This window comes from Calypte anna, chromosome 11 (genome assembly GCF_003957555.1).
Source record: "Calypte anna isolate BGI_N300 chromosome 11, bCalAnn1_v1.p, whole genome shotgun sequence".
Classification (NCBI taxonomy): domain Eukaryota; kingdom Metazoa; phylum Chordata; class Aves; order Apodiformes; family Trochilidae; genus Calypte; species Calypte anna.
The window spans coordinates 3,558,642-3,582,977 of record NC_044257.1 but is presented as its reverse complement, the minus strand read 5'-3'; the positions used below and the strand labels follow the sequence as shown (position 1 = coordinate 3,582,977).

At 39.4% G+C, this 24,336-nt stretch overlaps 1 protein-coding gene across 5 annotated transcripts in view; it reads right to left on the bottom strand.

The window, feature by feature from the left end:
* Positions 1–8,525: 8,525 nt before the first annotated feature.
* The window catches only part of SLC12A4 (solute carrier family 12 member 4), a 46,119-nt gene continuing 30,308 nt past the window's right edge, over positions 8,526–24,336 (bottom strand). For 3 of the 5 annotated variants that reach the window (XM_030457452.1, XM_030457451.1, XM_008501289.2), the window contains exons 9-25: positions 23,576–23,790; positions 22,505–22,669; positions 22,321–22,419; positions 20,241–20,298; positions 19,561–19,735; positions 19,180–19,298; positions 18,591–18,689; positions 18,213–18,332; positions 17,353–17,457; positions 16,334–16,502; positions 15,110–15,305; positions 14,268–14,437; positions 13,955–14,086; positions 13,753–13,860; positions 12,801–12,985; positions 9,962–10,095; positions 8,754–9,692 (exon numbers count right to left, since the gene is read on the bottom strand). In XM_030457452.1, the coding sequence (XP_030313312.1) occupies positions 9,601–9,692; positions 9,962–10,095; positions 12,801–12,985; positions 13,753–13,860; positions 13,955–14,086; positions 14,268–14,437; positions 15,110–15,305; positions 16,334–16,502; positions 17,353–17,457; positions 18,213–18,332; positions 18,591–18,689; positions 19,180–19,298; positions 19,561–19,735; positions 20,241–20,298; positions 22,321–22,419; positions 22,505–22,669; positions 23,576–23,790 (2,341 nt within the window). In that variant the 3' untranslated portion in view covers positions 8,754–9,600. Of the gene's footprint in view, positions 9,693–9,961; positions 10,096–12,800; positions 12,986–13,752; positions 13,861–13,954; positions 14,087–14,267; positions 14,438–15,109; positions 15,306–16,333; positions 16,503–17,352; positions 17,458–18,212; positions 18,333–18,590; positions 18,690–19,179; positions 19,299–19,560; positions 19,736–20,240; positions 20,299–22,320; positions 22,420–22,504; positions 22,670–23,575; positions 23,791–24,336 lie in introns of all 5 variants that reach the window. The other 2 variants (XR_003988011.1, XM_030457450.1) reach the window with 2 other exon arrangements.

The following is a 24,336-nucleotide window of genomic DNA, read 5'->3' as shown; positions in this document are numbered from 1 at the left end:
CATATTTATCTAGAAGGTTAATTCATGTTCTTATGATGTGGTTTCAAACAGAAGGAAAAACTGTAGCAACCCACAAGAAGTATTACACAACCAATACTCTACCAAAGTTCTCAAAATTTTCTTGTCCTAATCCCAATTTCTTATTTATGAAAGGTAACCTAAACTATATACAATTTGCTAATTAGAAAGAAATGAAGCTTTTTCTATGGGTAGAGGGGAAAAAAATTAAAAGAAATCAATGCAGTTTCTCTCAAAAATTAAGGACTTTTCTTGTCTCATGAAAAAAGAAAATAATTCAAGTACTCATAAAAATACAAATAAAGTTTTACAGTCACAGAATTTTCCAGCCAAAATCCACAATTGGTTGATTCAGAACTGGTTTATGGCCAAGTATATTGGTAGACCCTTGCCTAGAACTACATTTTAGATTTTGGCTTTTGGTGACAAGCCATCTCTACTTTCACACACCCCAAAATAACCTAGGCCCTAGATCTGGATTTATTACTTGCTTCTTAGGTTTTGCTTCAGAGCTCCAGCTATATGAAGTGCTACTGCATGCACAATTCTGCTCCTTTTTAACAACAGAATCAAAATAATCTATTAGAGCACCAAATCTGTGTGCCAGCCCTTGTTTGCACAACCTTAGACTGCCTGCTGCAGAGTAGATGAGGAATGAAGAAATAGCAAATGTCTGACCCTGATATTACCTTGAACTGCTCCTCTGGTGTCTGGGTGCAGCAGCACACAGGTCAATTTCTGCTGTGCTTTAACACTTCCAGTGAAACAGACGAGCAGTCGGTCCCACCACAAACAACATTAGGCAGCTTCATGGCCCTTACGTGACAATTCGAGGATTTAAATTAAAATCAGTATTTGAGGTAGCTAAAGTTGTATCTGTTAAACAAAGGTGGGAACTCCACGATGCATCAGTCACTTATCAGCTGCATTTTCTCAAGCGACACAGCATTTCACCTGTGCTTACACACGTTGTAGCGTGAAATTGCAATTTATTTACCATGTTTGGAGGGTTATTTTTCAGTTCTTCTGGTGAGCTCTTCTGTATGAAGCACACAATGTGGTTTCTCTGGCCCTGCAGAGCAGGTCCTCCCCCATGCCGTCCCGCGGCCCTGCGCTGGGTGAGGAACTTCCTCCGCACCCTCCTGCACCCCTCACGTATTACCTGGGGCAGCCACAGAGCTCACCGAGTGTTTTCCGTCACCAGTGGACAAAACCCACAGGGCAAGGCAGTTTCAGGGTCTTTCTACATAAACCAACAGCGGGCTGCCAGTATCAACGGAGCCTCTGGCAGAGAACGGAGCTCAGCTTCTCCGTATCACTGCTCTGCCTTCACACCTCTCCCTGAGGGGAGCGGCTGCCACCTGCTGCTCCGCACGCGCTGCCTCAAGCAGCCTCCGCGTGCTGCAGGCGGCACAGCCCGGGCGGACACCGCCGACCTTCACCCATGGCTGTCCGGGGCTGCTCTCTGCTCTCATCAGCCGTGAGGCTCCCCGGGCTGCCGGGCAGGGTGAGAGAGGGGAAGCGGGAAATGGGAAGCACGAGGCACCGCGTGCCCACCTCGACCGCCCCCCTGAGGCTTTGTGTGCAGCGCCCTCAGCCCCTCAGGTGCCCCCAGCGCCCTCATCAGCTGCCTCCTCCCCTCTTCTCCACACCCGGCCCTGCCAAGCTTCCCCTCCACCTCATGGCAAGCACTTCCCTCTGCGGAGCCCTGGAGCCCCCTGTGGCGTGGCTGAAGGCGGAGATGCTTTGTAGCCCCGACAGGAAGGCGGCAGATAGTAACACATGCCCTGCAGCTAACAGGGCTGTGTGGGGTTTGAACCGAGGCGCCCCCCTAGTTATTTAGAAATGAAAGTGCTCCTGACGTCGGTGCCACCCGAAGAATAAACCTTCCCTCTCTCCACAGTGGTCTCCCACAGCAGCACTGCACAGGAAGGGCCGTGCAGCTTTGTCCCCACTATGTCAAACTGTGGATTGAGGCTCCAAAGCACTTTTTCACTGGAGAGTTGTCCTGTGGGGATAAGAGCTCCAGCAATTAACCTGAGCTTGCAGAAGTCGCCAAGTGGAAAGGTAAATGCTTATTTATATCTCAAGCTTGCAGATAAACAAGTAGCCACCTGGCAAACAGATCTGCCACAGCCTTAGAGGTAGAGTGCTCAGGAGTACATCTTCGTGCCTCATTTCTGGTGGAAAAAATCAGGTTACTTTTAGACAGTTCAGTAAGAGCTAGCATTGGCGGTATTTCAGATCTTCTGATATGCCATTGCTGTCCCCTCCATCCTCTACAATTGCCATAGAATAATCACTGAGAGGCCCAGAAGTGTCCCAATTAAAAATTAAGTTCTTAAATTCTGCACAATCTGTGCCCAAACTCAAACAGAATAAAGTCTCATTTGCTGAGCTTGTTGCTGACAGTAGCTTTCTTGGTAACTTGTTCTGTTCTCAAACTATGATACAGTTTTGTTTTATTTACATCCCATTACACAACGTTTTGTCTTTAAAGTAAAGAGCAGAAACGAGGTGAATACTCTGGGTATGGTCATACAGCTCCATCCAAGAGGGCATATCTTACCATTTTTATTGCTCTTGCTATTGTCAAGTTTTCTCATTACTGGAAAGTTCCATACATTAAGTGTAGTTATGCTGGAGGCCCTTAGAATTTACATTCAGTTGATGAGATCTACTGCACTGGAGGAGCTAGAATAAAAATTCAAGTGTCCTTAGACACTGCAGCATGAATAGAGAATAAGATATTGTCAGAGAAAGCAATGCCAAGTTTTAGCAGATACATTCTGCAGTTTCTCCTTTTCTTGCATGCTGTGTAGCACATTGAAAAGCTTGAGTGCTACTTTGGAAGTAGATTCCTCCCTGTGCTTTTCATCTGATCCAATTCAGATGAAGGAATTGAGTTACAGCTGTTCACATTTTCTTTTAAGCATATGCACAAGGGACAAACAAGAATGTTTATACAATTTGCTCACTGTTGGAAAAGCAGTTGAGGTTTGTTGATTTAGTCTTTTTCAAGACAAACTAGAACTTGATTATATAGCCAGAAGTTGCCACCTTTTACTTTCTTAGTGTTGGACATGATATTATATGGGAACTAACTATAAAACAAATGTTTGAAAGTTAGTCAAGAAAAGAACTGCCTGTTACTACATCATCCAGTAACTCAGACTTGTGGTGTTGCATTTGGAGTAATTTCTGATTTTAAATTGAATATCAATTGTTCACTTTTAACTCCAAAATTTGACTCAAAAATTGGCCCAACCTAGCAAGATGACATCTGAGTCTGACCTATGTGAGCTCTACTGTCTGCATGAAATTTGTACCCTAATGCAGGAGGTTTGGACTCTATATATGAGTGTTTGTCATGAGTTTCTTTGATGATGCCAGTATACAGAATTACTTGGATATCTGGGGCTAAAGCATGTCTAGTTCTGTAATTACAAAGGTGAGGTCGATTTCTTGGCCAATTTTGGTATCAGTGAAATACACCTTAAAGCAATAGAAATGTCAGCATCAAGAGAAGGTCAACTTTGCTAAAATATGTAAATGTTTTCCTCTAACCCTTTTATCTGTAGGACTATTGACTGTTTTTTTTTTTTTCCTAAGGTGCCTCCTCCGCTTCTTAGAAAATTTTCTAATGAAAGCCCAATTTAAACCCATTATTAAGTTTCCTTAAAAGTACTGATGGGCAAGTTGGAGCACCCAGGATTTGATTGTGGATATATGGGTAGTAACAAGATTGTAATTAGATTTTGATACTTAAGCCTGGTGCGAGAAGGGTCAGTCTCTTAATCGTGTTAGACTTTGAAGAGATTACAGTAGTGACTTTTTCCTCCTTACAGACTATGCACTGGGAGCTGCCTCTTTAACTAGATTGTGACACTAAATGTAACTTGAAAAATGCTGGCACATTGCTGTATTAGCTATAAAATCACACACACAAATTTATTCATTTTGTAACCCCACAGCACTGAACTGCATATGAAAAAGGGCACCCCTCACATACTCCTACTAGAATAAACTCTTGGCATAATCACAAATGTCCAATTAAACAAACATTGTGAATTCTAACAGGATTTATTCCTTCTGCAGACTTCACTGACAGAGGCAAATTAACACAGAAATAAGACTACCTCTAATTTCATCCTCCTGGTAAGTTTTCTTTACATCAGAAGCAACAGGAAAAAGCATCTCTGTCACTTTTACTGACATTTTTGTTCTAACATTGTGCAAAATTAGGGTTTCAGGAAAAAAAACACACCATGCTTGGTGTTAGAAGAAAGTTAAAGGGAAGAGCAAAAGTGAAGGGTATAAATCCATGGCCTTAGAGGGAATGTGGTCTAAAACTTGCAACTTGGCATTCTCACCACACATATTTGTCCTTCCTCCACTTCTTCTCCAACAAGTGCTAGTCTGTACAGCCATGAGACACATTTCAAGTAACTAGATCTGTCTTACACAGTTTTCAGTAGCAACAGTGTTTATGTATGTACATTAAATATTGACACATGCTATAGATCAGAGGCTGTTCCTTGGAATCATCTCCCTGATTTAAGGTTACATCCATGGACGTCAAGGAGCTTTCAAAGTGAAAGATCTTTAGGAAAGAGTAACCTGCTTTCTCCAAAGCTGACATTCTGGGGTGCCATTGTACCTAAGGTACAGTCTGTGCAGGAAGCCAGAAGGAGTTCTGTGTATGAGGCAGAAGGTGGAAACATCAGTTTGATTTAGTTCTGTTAGGATTTAGCCATACTGACTTAGAAGGCAATGTTATGAACACCCTCAGTATGCATTCCTAAGACTGATTGTACAGATTACTGGGTTGTACAGATGCTAAGGTGAACACCTCTGTGATACTCAGTTATGTAGATTTTATGCCAGTTTCAATTACTGACATAACAGCTGGCAGAAAGAAAAAAGTAAATGAAGGGAATGTTCTGTCCCCAAGTGCAAGGAGTAAATCGTGCCTGTTTAAAAGGAGTTGTTTTTAAAACCTGTGGAAAAAAAATTCAGTGTAGAAACTGAGCCACTCTGGGAACAATATAACTGCTAGACTTTGCTCACAGCTGAATCTTACACAGCTTTAGCTTTATCTTTAGCTTTAGTGTGTGAAAAATGGGGTCTGAGAGTTAAACTGACTCCCCCTGAGAGGCCTAAATTAATCTGCTTTTTTATTTTCAGTATGTTCACTTCAGTTGGCTGGCCTGGTTGACCATTATTTCAATAAGCTTTGGAGGTGAAAAATATCTCCATAAATGCAAGCAAGTTGTTGAAGATGGTAATGTATGGAGCCCAACTAAACACATGTTTATGAAAAATAGAGTTGAAGTAGCTCTGACAAGAAGAGTTGTGCTAGTTTAAAGTCCATAAACAATGAACAGGGCCATGCTTCACCCCACCACAGCTGGTCTCTGAGGAAGCTAATTGTACTTGTCCTTGAAAGAGAAAAGAGCAGATAAGCCACAAAGGGTTACATTGTGGGAACAGCTTGTGTGGACTCTGGTGAAGGACATGAAAGGAACCAACTAAAAATATATAAAGTCCTGATTGTAGCCAGCTTATTTTGATGGGAAATATTTACATGTTCCATTGAGATCTATAATGTTTCTGTAGTGAGTTTCTTTTATTTAAAGCCTCAGCAATTGATTCCTTATTAAGTGTTTGGGGTTGTTGTTTGTTTTTGTTTTTAATGTAATGGAAAGAAAATCAAGGTATTTAATCATAGCTGTAAGTTTAAAAGCAGAACAAAATTAATTGTTACACTTTGGAAGTTGTTTCAGAGGTTTTACAAGAAAATCCTATGTATTCATCTATATAAATCAGGCAAGTGTGAGGAAATACCACATTCATATTACTTGCTACCTTGTTACCTTCATATGTATACATACCTCTATAGATATAATCCATATACCTTGGTATATATACTCCACAGAGTAAGTCTTTAATTTAGCATTTATGCCTCTCAATTTTAAGCTGTAATTCTTCTGATCCTAACTGTTGCCTGCAGATTGAGTGGGTCTTCTGTAGCAGTAGTAGTTTTCTGACATCTGAAAGAACCAGCCAGAAATGAACTCCTACAAACAAGAAATTGAGGAATAATAATCAAGACTTTGAGTTATTTCTTTTTATGTTTCCACAAATTGTTTTTTCATTTCCATGCCCTGCTGACTGCTGGTTTTGCCTCTTTTTTGATGCACAATGCAAATGACTAAGTTGTTAGAGAGGGACCAGACATCTTGAGCATAGGCAGTTGCATGCTCATCACACACAACTTGGGAACTGCCTGCGTAAGTGAGAGGGTGGAGAGAGAACTTGGGGCTGAAGTTGGAAGCCAACCAGAGACTCCATTTCAGTTGTCTGCCCCCTGGCAGGTGCACTCTGTTCAAAGAGCTGCCTGAGCTAGGAATTTAGTGGGACTGTGATGGGAAATTGCCTCAAAAATCCTCTCACCTGCGCTATACATGAGGGGACACCTCTCCTCAGGGCAAAGCGGCACTTTCGTACTGGCAGCACCCGGGGCCGTGCCCGTGCAGAGGGGCGATGACTCCAGAAGGGAATGAGAACGTTTGAGGTCCGGAGCACGGCGGGAGGCGGCTCCTCGCTTCCCACGGGAACTCCGCAGGAGCGAACATTGTTACGGATGACGCAGATGAGAAAAGGAGAACGGGGTACGGGGCTGTATTGTTTAATAGGAAGGTTTTAATTTATCACCTGTAGCTTCCTACCACCGGTGCATCCCGCAGCCCCGTTCGGGTCGGAACCGGGCCCATTCCCCGCCGCGCCCCACGCAGCCGCTGGCAGCCGATAGCGCGCCCTCTGGCGGCGCTCCCCGGGCACGGCAGCTCCGGCGGGATGCGGGGTGTGGGGGGGAAGCGGAACCACCGGCGCTGGGCTGGACCGGGAGTTTCCTGCAGGTTAAAGATAAAAGCACAAAGCGACATCTTTGTGTTACGGCAGGATTTTTTTAATAACTCGCTAATTATTAGCGATACCATAGAGGTTTTAAGTATAATTCTCTACACCCAGATACTAAAAGCTTAAATCAGCTTTGTCGCATTGTGTTTAAATTGCAATGTTGTTCTTACCAAAAATAAGTTTTAGAGGGAGAGAAATTGATGATTGAAATTGTCCAGTCCCCCTCACTGAAGCTGTCTCAACTAGAAATTCTCATTAATGTTTTTCTTACACAATCTTTTCCACGCTGCTTCATTTTCACTGACCTGCACCACTTAACTTTGCACTGACGTAAGATAATGCTCCGAGGAACCCATTTTGAATCTTCTATATATGGAGATGTCGTACATATTGAGAGCTTGTTAAATCCTTAGGGTCCACACAATGCTGTATTAGGTTTTTAAATTCACAAGGTACAATCACTTCTGAAAACCTAACTTCATGCATCTGGAAGGATATTCACTTGATTTGATGTTAAAACATAATGAAGCCACAAAGAGGTTACTTTGGTCAGATAGCATGAAAGTCCTCTAGTGAGGTGGAGTTACATCACTGAAATACATAAAATTTCATAACTATATATATTTATGAGCATGTTTATACTAGAAGTTTACATTTGGTAAAAGAAAGTTAGACCTACAGGAGTCTGAGCAAAAAAAGTTTCTGTAAACTTTTTTTACTGCTTCTACAGAATGCTTGAAAATAGGTAACTATCATGATTGCTTTACACTTCTGTCCTAAAAATATGTAAAAATGATCTCTCTACAAACAGCACAGTACTTACAAATAAGCAAGCTTTATTCTTGCATTTGGTTTTAAAATGTGAGATTAATTTAGTTTTGAAAACCAAAAAAAGCACAAGACTTGTTTAAAAAAAATTAAAACTGTCCAGTGGAGAGCACACCCTAGAGTTGCTTCCTGGCTGCTGTTTTGCAGGAATCTTGCACACACCGGTACCATCCAGGTCCCATCAGGTCTGTCCTACTTCACAGAGGAGAAAAACTTTGGTGGTCTTAACTATAAACTCTTATAATGTGTTATGGGATCCTTACTTAAGATAACAGCCTGGTAACTCTCCAGATTTCATTCTCTAACAAACTGGCCATGCTGTTATCAATGAAACAACATGGAGCACTAACCCCAGCACAGCTGACAGAACTGCGTGCCAACTGGCAAGAACACCTGGGGCAGGGAAACCTGTCAGTCCCCACCTTTATTCCCATACAGGGATGCATCCCACTGAGGCCAGCTCACACGTCCCCTGTACAGGAATACTGCTTAGACAGACAGCTGGAAATCTTGAGCAAATCTACCAGCTCCTGTGTGTTTCACGGTCTATGGGTACCAAGCTCTCCCTGGCTCTTGCATATGATATTAAGACCACACCAGGAGCTTTACTCACACCACCAGGCTGCTTTAAAGACCAAGCTGGCACCTCCACAGTGCAGAACAGTGTAGATCTGATTTGCTGCAGGAATATCACAGGAATTCTGTGCAGGGAAGGAGAAGTGGGGGTTGCCTGCCTGATTAACCACAGCACACAAGAGTAGGTTCAAAGTGTATGCAACATTTTATTGAAAAAATACGAATGTTCTGTACATAAGGTACAACTCAATGGGCTTGATAAAATCTCCAGAAGCTTATCAGTTAATATATAGGTCTTCTTTTCTTCTTTTTTCCTCTAAGGGCATAAAGCATACAATGAAGCAGCAGGTCCCCTGTACTTGTGCAAGTGCAATCCCATCGCTGTGTGTGCAGCATAGCGCTGGCTCTACAGACAGGACTCCAACATGCTCAATGTACTTTGATGGATGGTCTGCAAGAAATTTAAAGCATGGAAGAACTGCACACGACTGGCCATTCAATCCGCTGATGACTCTAAATTTATAGTGAGATCTGTTGTCCTAAACAGTCTGCATCTGCGTATCCAATATTTCTGACAAATAAATACAAAAATAAATAGGGATCTGGTCTCACAGAACCTCAAGTCTCAGAAGCAACACAATGTGTAGCAAGCTACATACATATTTTCAACTATATCAACATAATTTATTTAAATCTCTATCAATAAATGTATTAAAAGTATAAATTCTTATCCAATACTGCAAGTTTGGTTCTGGAAATAAACCCAGAAAAACAAAGCTTTTTTCAGTTCTTTCTTACAATTTAGTGTGCTTTTTAGAAAATGCTTTATAGCTGAACTTCAGCAGAAACTAGCTGCTATATAATGTAATTCTATTTCCCAAACCTAATATAAAAAGCATTTAAAGTCTTTTTACAGTAACTGGCTTTCATGTCCTAACTTTACATACAGTTACTAAAAATAGTGCACATAGCAGTGCTGACTAAAAATAGGTTTAGTGTTAAACTACATGCACAAATGCTGGAGTACCAAAGCAGAAACTGAATAATGTGGCAGCTTCATAATTAATTTAGGTTGCTAATCAGATGGTGTAGCAATACTGCAATCCCAAAAGATATGTATGTTGCAAATGAAAAGACAATGAACAGGACTGGATGAGGAGAAAGGCAAAAAACCTTTTTTTCTTCTCCATTTAAAACTGGAATGTCTGTTATCACCAAGAAGGTAAATGTAGACCAGCGTTACAAGGTTCTAATAAATCAGGAGTAAATTGTGATGACTTCTCGGCCACCTCCTCTGACAAGTAGCACTCTCTCCAGACCCTCAGTCAAGACTTCAAGGAACTCCATGTCTATTTTGGTAAAGTTAAGGATAAAAAGTAACAAACCCAAAACACTCAGTGCTTATCCTCTGCAGACAAGACTGAAATCAAACCTACAAGGCTTCCAGAGCAAATTTTACTTTAATCACTTACCACAGAACAGCCATGAGCCAGTGCCCTGCACTCAGTAGATGCTTTGTCACATACTACAGCTTGACAGCATTTATGGCAAAACAAATTCAAGAGCACAGACCAAAGAAAGATATTGTATGTGCACCAGGCCTTGCCTGAAAGGATACAGTTTTCATCACCATCAGTATTCTTTGGAGGACCAGGCATGTTAAGGAGAACAAGTCTGGCATCATGGGATCTATTTACAATAACTTCATTTAGCTTCACTGCTGTGTGCATTCTTCGGACATTAGACTGGTTCCTGTAGAAGAAGCACATTCAGACTTAAGGTTAGAAACCTGCCTCTGAAAACTGAATTATTAAAAAGGCCTTATTAAAAGCATATCTTTGATTTCCTAAATACCTTGTTAATTGTCAACACACAGAATTTTTTTTCAAACTTAGTGATGAAAAAAAAAAAAAAAAAAAGAGATTTTACTGAGTTCTTAAGGTGCAACTTATCTCCTGGTTTTAAGATCTCTGGAGTCAAGAGTCCACCTTACAGAGTTATACATCTCTTCAAAAAGCCTATTTTATAAAGATGATTTAGCCTTGCAAAATAAGTTAAAATGCACTTGCACAAGGGGACATGCTCTTTCACTATGGACACCTGTGGCTGCAGAGCCTTCCCTTCTGCAGCCCTCTACAGATCCCCCTGCTCACACAGCAGCACAGACCATGCACCTTTCTAGATTCTGTGCTAGAAAAGTTTCTCAGAGGCTTCTCAGAACCAGGCAGAAGGCTGGCACCATTATGCTCAGTCCACACTTCCCACAAGTGCACTTGTCTGTGTGTTGAACAGCAGCTGACCTCTCCAGAGGAAGTTTGGTTTCCTAGATTTGTAGGCTGGAACACAGCCTATGTAAGACCACGTAGATCAGCTTATGGGGATTTTAACCTTTTTAACCTTTCCTTCAGTTGGGCACTATTCAACCTCTCTGGCTATATACAAGAAGCACTTATGACCCAAGTATCCTGAAAATCTCAAACACTTTCAAATCTGAGCAGCCACTTGGTTCAAAAGTTAACACAAAGAAGGGAACAGATGCAAGCATGATCTCATAAGCCTCTGCTCCTTATGAATTCCAAGCTAACAGAGGCAACAGGATTATTATTCAAATATATCAGCACAAAGGAACAACAACTCATGCAGGAACAGACTGGAAAGTATCCCTTGGGTACTCTGAGCCAGGGAATGTTTCCTTATTATAGGAACCAAACCACTATTTTGGTAATGTACAAGGAAAAACAATACAGAAATAGACTCATCAAAGGAAGAATATATTTGCAGCTCTTAGCACTTCCACTGGCCTTCTTTTCCTTCATTTTAATATATTAAAAACAAGTATTAGAAACAAATCAAATATGAGACTACAGTTATGCTATCTGTACTTTACATTTCATGAAAAAGTCTGGTAACATAGTTGCTCTTTTGAATACTTAAGTTTTCAAAGTCATATTTTGTATCTAGAGAAAACAGAAGATACCATGGTACGAATAATGTTCATTATAGTAACAGCACAGTGTATCCACTTCAAATTACCCCTCTCTTATTTAATGTTCTTATTTAATTTAGAGCAAGGACATCCTCTGTCTTTACCATGTCAGCTTCAGAAAGCCTGGGACAACAGAGAGGCCAGACTATGTCTACAGGAAGTGAGGAAGAAACCAGCACCAGAAACTGTATATATACTGTTAGTAACTATGTTTAGTTTTGGAAAACTAATTGAAAACTAAAGGTTTGCTGTTCTCTATAGTAACATTTACAATTGGCATCTCCCCAACAATTTGAAGGTAGGTGTAGGCTATAGGAAAGTATTTAGTGTCCAGAAACTGCTAGAGTTAACATCATAGCAGTGTTGTGGAACAAGAGCTCCTCTAAATGAATCATGTTTCCCAGCTGTTGTGTCATATGCTGCTTCAGAAAATGGGGTCAGACTTGCAATTGTTTTCTATCCTGACTTAGTTCTTGTCAGGGTAAGTCTCATAGTTTGTTACAAGCTATTTATAATGATACTTAGTATAAGTGGCTAATCCTGCTCCCTTTAAAAACACTAAGACTGCTCAACTCTAACTCCTTTTCTTCCAAAATTACATATTGTTTTTCTGCTTCTAGTTGAGAAAATGAAGTCTTCCCTCTCAACCATCTTAATGTACTTCTAAGTGAAATAACAAACTTACAAGTTTTCCCACTCTCTGAAAGCATGGAAGAGGAAAAAGTACAGGTAGTTAACACCAAATTCAGCAGAATTTCTACAGTATATAGACTATGTATTACTGATCCTAAACCAAACTGGAATTCTCAGTGACTCACTAGGTAGAGAAATCTGGAACTTTGCCAAGTATGCAAAGCTGACTAGGTGAATGCTTAGGTAAGATGTAGTACAAAGAGGTCATGGGAGATTCACACCCTTTTATACAAAGCCACAGACTTTTAGTTCAAGCCATTCAAAAGGGGTACAAAACATGGTGATGCTAAGGCTGTTACTACACATCAGTGCTCCTTCAGCAGCATGTCTGTCTTAGAGGGTTTCATCACACACTTATTCTACTCACAATCATTCATCACCATCTCCACAGCTTCTTCCTTGCTGTGTTAAACATTCCCACTACACATTAGATAGTGAAATTATGCCTTTTTTTAAATTCTGATTAGATCAGTGAAATTATCCACCTGGTTTAACACTGTGTGGTTTCTTGAGGTATTTGAGAGACAGAAGGGAAGTTATAAAAAGGATTTAGCAGCTCCAACCTACAATTAGACTATACCAAGTAAAATGTTGAGGGATGTGAGCCACATTTTAACTGGGAAGAGATTCCTCAGGAGGCTAACTGCTGTCTTTTCAGTAGTCAGGTCTCAATGTTTATTGCACAAGTCAACCAAGGGCTAGGAGACAAAAGATCATAAAAGCACAGCATGTCTAAGAGTTCCAGGCTGTACAAGCTGTTGACTTAGACAAGACTCACGGCTTAATGCTGATGAGATCTCTAAAGCTCCCCACAGCACTGCCTCGGTTTCGCTTCTCAGCGTCACATTTCTCTTTTGTCCAGGTCATCTGGATGTTCTCAGGAACTGGGTCCCCCTCATCTTCTTCATCTGAGTAGAGGCTCTCTAGACGACCTACTGAATGTCTGTCCTTTACCAGCTGAGCCTAGAGGGCACACAAATGACAAGATGAACTCAAAAAGAAAAAAGTGAGACTACATTATACATTCTCTATACATTATACATCCTGTTCAAGCAACAAAAGACATTTTGTTCCATTGTATTGTTTGTTTTGTACAGTCAGTTTAGCATTTTGGTATCAGGCTTCTGCCTTAACCAATAATCTTATATTCAAAAATGATTTTCAGCAGTTTAGATGAGTGTTAGCTGTGCAGGAAATAATAGACAAGTCTGACTGAAAATCAGTCAAGTCTGGATCAAAACTGACAACAAAAAGAACTGGACAAATACAAGCAGAAAAATTACATTATCTGTACCTTTCACAGCCCTGTCCTAACAGTCGAAATTGGAATGGAATATTCAGTAGGAAAACAGGATATACTATAAATTGAGACAAGCCCCAGACATTCCACATAAAGCAAAAACAAGGTTAAGAAAGGGTTGAGACTTACATCCTCAAGACATCTAGTGTCATTTACATTGCAAAGGGGAACACACAAATCATTCCTACAGCATATACACTTCCACTGTTTTGCCTCCAAACAAATAATTTCTAGCAATGCTTTGCAAATATAGCCAGGCCATTCAGTGACTCCATGCAATTTTGGGAAACAAAAATCTACACTAGAAGTATTTCCTTACATCTTGAGAACACTGGAGTTAAATTTAAGCAGCAGCTATATAAAACACTAGCAGGAAGGTACTTTGTTGTCCACGACAGCAGTCCATAGCAATCAACCACAAATGACATACCTCCCTTTCCCTCTCTGTTTTTGTCAGCCTCATTTGCCTCAGCATCTGAGATCTCTGCTCCATCATAAGAGTTCTCTCATAAGTGTATGCTGAGATATCACTATTGTGCTGCAGAAATAAGAAAATATTGTGCTTGCAATCAAACCATAAACAAACATCACCTTTCACATCATATTGGGAAAAACAGGCACAAATCCCTTACCATTTCTACCACTTCTACCTCTGCCTCTATTCGGAGTTGATAGAGGAAAGTAGCCAAGTCCTTTTTCATCTGGATGCTGTTATCATCCATCTGAGCTACAGTAAAAATTCTCATTTTGCATTTTCTCCAAACCTGGTGAGAGAATGCAAACTCTCAGTATTTGAACCAATAACATTTTGCTTTATGACACAGACACTTGTCAATATATCCACTTTTGTTTATCCATGCAGGCTCTACTACCGAACCTCATTTCTTTAAATTAAACACATACACAAGTAGTTGGGTGACAAGCATTCTCTGGCTAACTCCTTACTTTGTGCTGTTTGAGGAGAAAAGGAAGCAACATCAACATGCCTCCATCATGCACAATCCACCACACATCAATGTTGCCTTCATTGTAGCGCTCGTGGTTGCTGGGGTAGAAAGAGACATTTTTGGGAACCAGCAGAGCCAGGTGGGCTGCAGTTGTGCACCGAACAGTACCTGCCCAAAAGGGGAAGAACAGTTACTTCCAATTCTGCAAGAGTTATCCATGGTTTAAAAAAAAAAAACAAAACCCAGTTATTCACTGAGCAAATGCCATCAAACTGTGAAAGTCATTGTTTGCATAAAGAAAAGTATGTACAGCAAGGCAGGCATGGACAGGTTAGACCAAATGACATAGCCAGGACAAAGCAGACTTACAGGAACATAAATCCTACTTAATGTCTGAAATAAAAGCATCTGCTCTGCTTGAAGTTGACTTTCTTAGCTAACTGGACCACAGGGGACAGAGAGGGCTATAAGCAAGGAGAGTATTAGCTCCAGCACTAAAGAGAGATTGTTAGGTTAGGACCTTTGAAAAGACAGATTATCTAGGGAACAAATTATAGTTTGCCATAAAAACAGTCTCTCTCAAGTCCATAATTTCTAATAATGTATTAGACAGATGATTTTTAGCTGCCAGCTTAAAATCTGGAGATATTACCTGCCAGAAGTGGCATTTCAAACAAAGCAGTTTTGTGAAAAAGAGCAGATTTACAACCAATACTATACAGAACAGATTAAAAACTAAAGAGTTTCACAACGATTCTGTTAAAATCCCCTGTGTGTACCATTTGTGCAATACACATCTCTGTTCACAATGTCTGACCACACAGAACCTTTAAAGCTCACCTATAAATGTCTTCCATGACCTTGGATCTTCACTTTGTCTCCAGCCATATGGCCATCCCAAAACCACAGTATTATGTTTCATGCCACCCAGTCCACAGGACTGGATCAAGTGAGCAATTCCTTCTCGAACTTTATTGGCTACAACCACTTGACAAAATCCTTTCACCTTCTCAATGTCCATCATATGCTTAATAGTCTGCAAGACAGACAAAGGAAAACCTCACAACTAAAGGGAACTCAAGTATTTCTCTATCATGTGATTACAGTGTGAATTCCCAGTTCACATGTCCTTAGGTAAAACACATTTCAAGGCAAAGCTCTGCTCACCCACTAATTGTGAATATTTGTTTAATATACACAATTCCCTTCCAAACATAATTATTTCTAACAGCTTAAGAAAAGGTCTCTAGTTTGTGCTACAACCACTTACTTATAGTAGCACTTAGAAGTATCTGTGTTACTGACTCACTTAACATTTTCTAATCCTAAAACTCTAGTTTTTTAAGCCCAATTTTAATTAGCTTTGGATTTACAGTTTCAGATTTCTATGTAACATGTTATGTTATCGTATTCAATTTACATACATAAGCACCAACCCTCACCTTTGAAGAACACCATGCCCTTTATTTGTTTAAAAACTGAACAAACCTGGTCAACACATAGGCCTATGAATTAGTTTTCCTTTATAACAATGTTTGTGTATAAAAAGCCTCTGGAGAGGAAAACACTGTTGTAACAGTATTGCTACACAAAAGTATACAGGGCTACAATGTCTTGTTTATATGGTTAGGAGGATGAAATGATTTATTAACAAATTTTCAAGACCATCCTTTAATGCTTTTTCTAATAAATTTATCACCACAGAGAGAAACATAGCACATCTACTAGGTTTGTAATAATTGACAGTTATTGAACTGTTTCTTGGTATGTTCAGAAAACTGAAGTCTTCCCTCCATTAATCAGCATACATAAACTTCAGCAGTTATTTCTTATAAATTAAGACAGTTTTATGAAGTGAGGCTGTCTGCATATGTTGCAAGCATTGATCTTCACAACTGGCACCTGAAACAGGTTTGCAAGCCCCTTACTGATCACCTGTAATACTGCTCAGTCAGTCCTGTATCCCATAGAAGCCTTATTGATACACTTTTTTCCATGTATGACTACTTTTAGGTTCTGTCCATTCAATCCTTGTTACTATAGGAATTTTTTTGAGATACTGACCTGTTCAGCAGCCTGGGCTTCTCCGTAAGTTTCCAAGAAATTCCCTTGGATCACTGATCCTATGATAGTCAAACCTTTGCCAGCTTTTAGCTGAGATGCAAATGTTAACAATCTAGGGTATTTTACATGCAAATCTTCATCAAGTTTCAGAAGCACCAGCAATTGAGGCCTGGGTAAAATAAAAAAGGGAATGCATTTTTCACTAAAACTTTCATAATTTTAATTGTGCTTGAATATTAACTCTGAAACAATACATCCTTTCTGCATCTCACACTTTAGAAGGGTTTTAATTAATATTTTCTCTTGATTCAAAGCAGATTTGAAGCATTGAGGGAATTCTGCTGCTGCATTTTTTTGACAGCCATAAAAACTTTTCACAGACTTAGCTTAAGAGGCTTGCATTAGTGTGTTATTTATGTAGCTGATTTTCAAAGCTCTTTTAAGCACTATTGGAGCACATACTATGTTCATACCTACAAGGCTGTCCTGTCTGATCTGTCTGGATACTTGTGCCAAGCAGTTGGGAAATATGAGTATTTTCATCTGAACACAGATGCCACCTGCTTTCTGTCCCTTAAGGTATTGCTATACAGCAATTCAGTTATTTTCTGTTGCAAGCTATGGCTAAGCAAGCATAAAACATATTTATTACATTCTCTTCTTCAGTAGACTCCTAGTCCTCTCATTCAGAGCCCAGGAGTTGTGCAATGCATAACTGAGAGGAGGGTTCTCACCACCTTCATCTATCTTCAACACAAAAAGCCAGAGGAAAAAATGATGGCCACTCTTCCAGTTTTTCATCCTAGAATGATAGCAGGTGCTTCTTTGTGCCCTCAGTGCCAAATTACCACTGCAGCAACAGGGCATCTGACCCCAAACTCAACACTTTCCTTTTTTTTTTTTAATCTTCTGGCCACTTAAATTAATTCACAGAGGCCCAAAGCATCTTGCTTGGGAGCCCAGTCTAAATCCTTGTGTAGCTCATCATGACAGTGCATTTTATTATCTAAAATCAGTACCTCCAGTTCTTTGTGTGTGGAGGGCCCTCCTCCAGCCTAAGTAAGGCATATCTTGCTGCACTGAGTGAAAGACCTCGGATACCATCACCCCATTCCTTCTCCGCACTGCAAAGAACACACAATTCAGCCAACATATGGTTTAATGAGCATTTCATTGCACACTTCCAGCCATGCTATAGAGAGAAATTATTGCCTTGTAATGAGTTTAATGTTATCCATGGCATGCATTGCATCTATATTTATCATTTGTACATGTGTGTGTGTGATACTTACCATGTATCACATGAGAGAAATGAAAATGTTTCAGTTGAATCTACACAACACCACCACCCTTCTGTGTTTAATTTATAGTGAACACTCCACTACAGAGAATGCTTCCCAAGCATAAACAAACATCAGGCACTTTCAATACCTGATTTGTTAAAATTAAGTTATACAGCCATATTACAGTCTGACTCCATCTGATATTAACAATTCTGGACAACCTAATCTGCAAGTTCAGCTTGTCAAGGACTGCCCTAGACAGACCTTTATAGCAGATAAATTGGAATGAGATGGCTGCCTTCAGGTGTTCTGGACCTGAAGTTATCACGTGTGACAGAAGGACAGATCCCAACCAGGGTTTCTGCTTCTTTGGCTCTGAAGTTTCACCAAACACTTTCAAAGGCTTAACAACAAAGCATCTCAGGGGCCTTTGTTTACCACTGAAACAGTAAAACAACGGAAAAATGAACTAATAAGGGAAGCCCTGTATGTCATCTCTCTGGACAGTTCCTTTTCCAAATGTGAAGGCCAGAGATAATTTACAAAAAAATAGACCCAGTCTCCTTCCAAGCCTTTTCTATCGAGTTAATACTTACCCTTGGTATTCAATGTACTTGTAAATCATGCCTGCAATAAGCATAGCTACCAAAGCATAATACCAAGATGAAATGAACATCAGTGCCAGGCAAATACTCATGCCTAAAAATGAGAGGGCCCTAAAACGAAAAGCAAAGATATTAGTAAGTACTGTGGTAGGAAAGTGTAAAAATAAGTCAATTATTCTCATTCTCTTTTTTCTTTAAATTGTGTGTACTGAACCAGCAGTGAAAGTAAAGCTTCCATTTATGTACTCTCATCTAGAAATGATATCCAGAGCAATAAATCACACCCCCCAACCCTCATGGAGAGGGTTCTTCCAAACCCTACACTGCAGATCACAGACTAAGCAGTGAGCATGATGGGCTCTTGCTTACCAGTGATAGTATTTGAATCGGGGCCGCCAGTTTGGAGTCCTGAGAAGCGTTTGCACTGCACATGCCAGATTAACAAAGAGGTAACACATCAAGAAAAACCTGCAGAAGCAAAAAAAGTTCTTTCAGCACATGCATTTATAGATTCTGGCACACACTATAATCACATGAACTATTTACGGTCAAAATATGTCAGCCCTGTCACTTGTGACTGTCCCTCTGATTTGCAGTAGCCTGAGCTACCAGTATAAAGCAGTTAGAACAGGTTTTTTTTTTAAGTGAGAGCTACCCACAACATCAGCCCTATCTTTGTTCTGTGAGAAAAATAACATTTTCCCAAAGAAAGTAAGAATTCGACTAGACTAAAACCATATTTATTCACAGAATACTCCAGAGCAGAATCAAATATATTTATATGCAGAGCCTCAAGTCAGAGAATTAATTAAAAAAAAATAACAGTGGAACTCAGGTTCCAGTAATTTGCTTTACTGATGTAATATACAGTTCTGAAAGCCAAATCAGCAAAACTCAAGGGAGTATCACTTTTTTTCCCCTCATTCCCCCTTTAAATAGCCACCAGCCTGTTCCTTACATTGAGAGAATTGGAGCCACCATGTCAAGCGAAGCAATAAGTATTCCCAGCTCAGCAATTAATGCTGTTAACAGAAGAGCCCATGTCGGTTCACCATTTGCTTTTCCATGACCAAAAATCTGGAGAAACAAATACATTAAGCATATCTTCCATGAATTTGGTAAGGTGATAATAATATTTTTAAAAAAAGAAAAAAATAGTGATTTTCCTACACATTTTTCTCTTCGGCAAAAAGTCAAATTATTCTAATGGCTTTCTGTGCATCACTGAATTAACTATTTGACTTCTTCATAAAATGTATGTCTATTCAAAGTCCTTTAAAAATATTCCTAGCTTTTAACAAAAGAAAGCAAAGCATTAAAAAATGTAAGAATTACAAACCCAGAGGAAAGGAATTATGTTGTCCTTTGCTATGGCTTGCAGCAGCCTGGGGGCTCCAGTAAGGCTCTGTAAACCTGCTCCACAGGTGGAGAAGAAGGATCCTATCACAATGACCCAGGGTGAGGGCCATGAGAGGGTGCCCACCACCAAGTTCTTGTTCACTGCATCACCATACCTGCCAAGAGGCACAGGGAGACAGGCATAATCAAAGGAGTATTTTGATACATTTAGGTTTTTTGGTCAGTTTTAAGATGTTGTTTAAATATTATGTATCTCCTTGATTAGGAAATACAGAAAGTAAGTAGTAAATAAGTAGTAAACCATCTTGAGTTTCTTTTGATATGCAGATAGGAAGCCCCTACAGCCTGATTTCAACAATTCAAAAACCTTGAGTATAAAGCATTTAAGTTATTATTCCAACATTCTTTTCCACTTTCACCTAGAAAGATTCAGGAATTAAAACACAGGATGGAAGACCTGAGGGAGCTGTGTCAGAAAATCTCAAACCAAGTACAAGATGATTCCCAAACCACTGTTCAAATTTTACATACAGATATGGTCTAAAAGGCACCCAGAAGTAAAAGCCAAGAAAAAAGGCAGAGGTGAGGGCCTGTCCTGGGAAAGAAACACACTTTCCCTGAAAAGAAGGGAAATGAGGGTATTTAAGCAGTAAAACTTACTTATCTCTCAGGACTACACCTTCAATGCAGGCTCCAAATAGTAGTACACAGCTAAAGTCTTGAGTACAGAGTAAGCTAAGGAAACAGGATTTATTTAGACTTGGAAGATATGAAAGCAACCATAGAAAGTATTGTGGAAAGTTCAATGTCTGCCTCTGCCCTACAGCATTTGCCCTGCAGCATCTCCATAAATACACACTAAAGCTGGTGAGTAAATTAATGTCTCACCACTCACATACACCTAGGATTATTTTAAATTTCAATTTTTAAAGAAGATAGTTTTAAGTGTTATGACAAAGGACAAAACTTCAAAAGAAATTATTTTATATGTAAATGTCAATTTAATCTAGCAATTTAATCCGCTCATATAGAATAAAAACAGAAATTAAAATATCTTTCTTTTCTCTCTCTGGTGTGTGAAGATATTTTGAGAACATGCACCAAAATTATCTTGCACTTTCTCATGCTCTGGTCTCTGATGGCTTATTGGGTTTGTCATTAAACTGTACCTACTTCAGCACTGGGGAATACAAAATAATTCAGGGGTTTCTTTTGATCTGGCATTCTAGTAAAGTTTTTGATCTTGTGAGATTCGCTTGGAGGAATGATTAAATCCTAAACTTTACCCAATACCCCTGAAATGCAATTGTAAAATACAAAGAATAATAAAAAGGGAAAGACTGATTGTTCCTAAAAGTTAAGGTGTAAGCCTTCCACTGGGTGGCGTATTAATATCTATATATATACAGCTACCCAACACCACAGAAGTTTTGAGCTGCAAATACATTTTAACACTGTAGCTGTGATCTGTTAAAATACTGATTACATTCATAGGAAATGCAGACTTCTCGATTCAGAGTCTATTTCCAAGGTATAATCTGGAAAAGGCTGCACTCCTAAGAAGCCAGGACAAGTGAGCTAGGATCTTGATTTACAACTTGGCAGGGTCTGGCAAAAAGCAGGTTTACAGAATTTCCAGGAGTCATGATCCAGGCCAGCTGCCCTTTGGTTGGGATTTATTCAGAAAGCTCGTACAAAGTTTTGAAGTCCTTGCTCATATTAACCACCCTTTGCATTTGCATTTATCTCCTGTGTTGATAAATTGTAGTCTTAGGACACCAACAGACAGATGTAGCTGAAAGACCTTGGCTTCATCTCTTCTCAAGCAGGAGAGAAGAGATTAAGATACTCTTTCCCAAGCAAAGCTCCTGCAGTCCTAAGCCCTGAAGAGTTTAACCACATACAAAACCTGGCAGCATGAGTGGGACAAAGGCTGCTGCTCTCAACACACACTCAGAAACCTGAAATCTGCTATGAGGAACATCCTCATGTTCTGCAAATGAAGTACTCCAGTCTCAGTGGAAACAGGAGGGAAACAACAAGTCATTCACAGCTAAGTGGAGCTCACTGCTGAGCAGTGTTAGTAACACTTCCACACATGCCAGCTGGGAATGCATTTAAGAATCATGGGATAGCATTAAATCAGATGAATGTGTTAAAAATAAAATAGTCCTGTAAGCTGATGTAATATTATCTTATTTGGCTAATTTCAAAATAAATACATACACTTATTGGTACCAGTGAGCAGCTGAGTCTACATGGGAACCTTCCACCTTTCAAAAAATCCCACAGTTAGGGAACATCTAGTTTAATTAATTACTCTGGCTTATATTGCCCTAAAATCTTCAAGAAAGTCTGTACTACTTCATGGCACTCAAACAAGAAGCTTTTTTATTTTTTAAGGAACTGAAATTTATAATGTCTCCCAATTAGTCTTCCCTTAATTTAAACGGTCCACTGGATCCTAAAAAAAATATATATATCTGTATTCCACCAGCCTGAGGACCTCTGTGTAGCAAAGAAAAACAACAGAAATGCAAAAGAACAAAATAAAAAAAACAACACGAAAAAGGGGATAGAAAACAACAGGATAAAATTTCCAAAGTCTTCAACTCAAGGACTGGTTTGTTTGGTTTTCCCCCACTGACCAACCATACCCACACTGATAATTTAGTTACCTGAAAGCAGTTCCACAAATCAGACACACAGTCATTCATCTCTGCTAATTATAAAAGGATACAGACTAGTGATGTGGTAACAATAGCAAGAATAGTTCCAACAGGGATGGACTTCTGTGCATCTTTGAGGTCTCCTGATCTATTTGAACCAGCCATGATACCTGAAAATACATTTTGGATGTAAGAGCAAGGGAGAGAAAACAGCTCAGAGAGACCCAAGAGGCTCTCTCATCCCAGTATTCTCACCAGTCACTGAAGGGAAGAAGATTCCAACCAGCACCATGAATGAAGTAGATATATCTGAAAGCACATAGAGATGAAGGCTGTTCTTCTGGCCTGCTACATCAACAGATGGGTGATGTGCTTTCTCCAGTATCTCTCCTTTCTCCAAATAATTGCTCCATAGATTTTCTTCAATGTTATTAGCACACCACAGAAAAGAAAGCATATTTCAGTTCAAACCTGTTCTTATTTATATAGGTTTACAGCTGAATATTACAAATACAGTTCAGTGATCAACACCAATTAAGACATATACAAGTTACATGAAAGAAAAAATGCTACTGCATGCTTTCAAGGGAATCTGTAATAAAACCAATGAAGATGTAGGAATGGTCTACAGAAATCTAAGCATCTTTTATCTTTTCCTATTACTAAATGTAATATTCTTTTAACTTCATACTTATTTTAACCCCGAGAAAGACAATGTACAGTTTTACTGAACCACCATACCCACACAGTGTAAAAATATGACCAGGCTTTCCAGATGTAAACTGACTTGTTCTTCAGACAGTGGAAGAATTAGGGAAGTTTAGGGAATCTTTTATATATTATCTTTTTTAATTTAGGGAACTATTTAGCATAACTCTTGGGATTTGAGCTATTCCCTGGAGTTCATTTCAACAACCAACACTTTTCAATTATGTTATATTTAGGGGCAGGCAAAACAAAGAGGCACACTTTTATGCAAGTACTCTTACCTTTCAGGACATAATCTTAACCTAGTTAATCTTAACATACACAGTTGTGAAGAATTTTATCACCTTACTGGTCTTCATATAGCACATCATTTTAGCCTAAATTATAATATGTACAAGGCAAACTTTATCAATTTTCAAGATTTATCAATTTTTATCAGACAAGTGTCCTCTACTCTTTTTAAAGACTGTAAGGCTGAGATTTCTTTACTGAAGATGATTTTCTTCACTGTAATTACATTTCTTCAGTCCACCTTTCTTAACCAGCAGGGAATAGTTAAACGCTTTTCAACTGCTCAGCACTCCTCCTATTTAAATGACAAAAAATATTATATCTTACCTTTTAAAACACCACTAGCAACTCCTGGGATTCCTGCTATCTCAGAGACATTGTTCATTAGGAAATATTCATCACAGTTCTCGGTGGTTAAATTTGTAGTGTGGCAGAAGAGCTCCCAAAGCTTAGAGGCCACAGTAATGTTATCCTTCACTACAGTTTTGGCACAAATATCAAACTGATCTCTTGACAAAGTCCTGTTGCCCAACATGCAAATCCTGGAGGGGAAAGATGAAAACCAGTGTTATATGGTACTGGGAAAACAAGATCCACCCTTCCTCATAATTCCTCTTTCCTATCACAGAAATTTCAAGTGGCTCTAGTCTGCTACATCATTTCTCAAGAATCATTTCTTCGAGAATCAAGAATTATCATTTCTTCAAGAAGATGGTGGTAGCTGGACAAAGATTGTCTGTTTCCTTTATGGGTCAGAAGCATACAGCTACTTTTCCAAAAATTCTGGGAGAGATTTTATTTGGTAGATTTACCCAAAACAATGAAAGGGAAAAATTAGGCAACATTTTTGTTTTCAGTTAAATAGAATTACTGGAGTGGAAGAGAACTCAAGAATGCTAGCATTCAAATTACTAGATATTTAGAGTATCTGAAGATATCTGCAATCCAGTATCTTAGTTTCTGCACAACAGCACTCAAATGACCCCTGACACTTGAGTTCCAGAATCAGGAACATAAATTTCAATTGCAATATGCATAGGTTCTTCTGGTCAAAAGATAGTATGCATAGCTGCTCAAGTTCCCCAGTA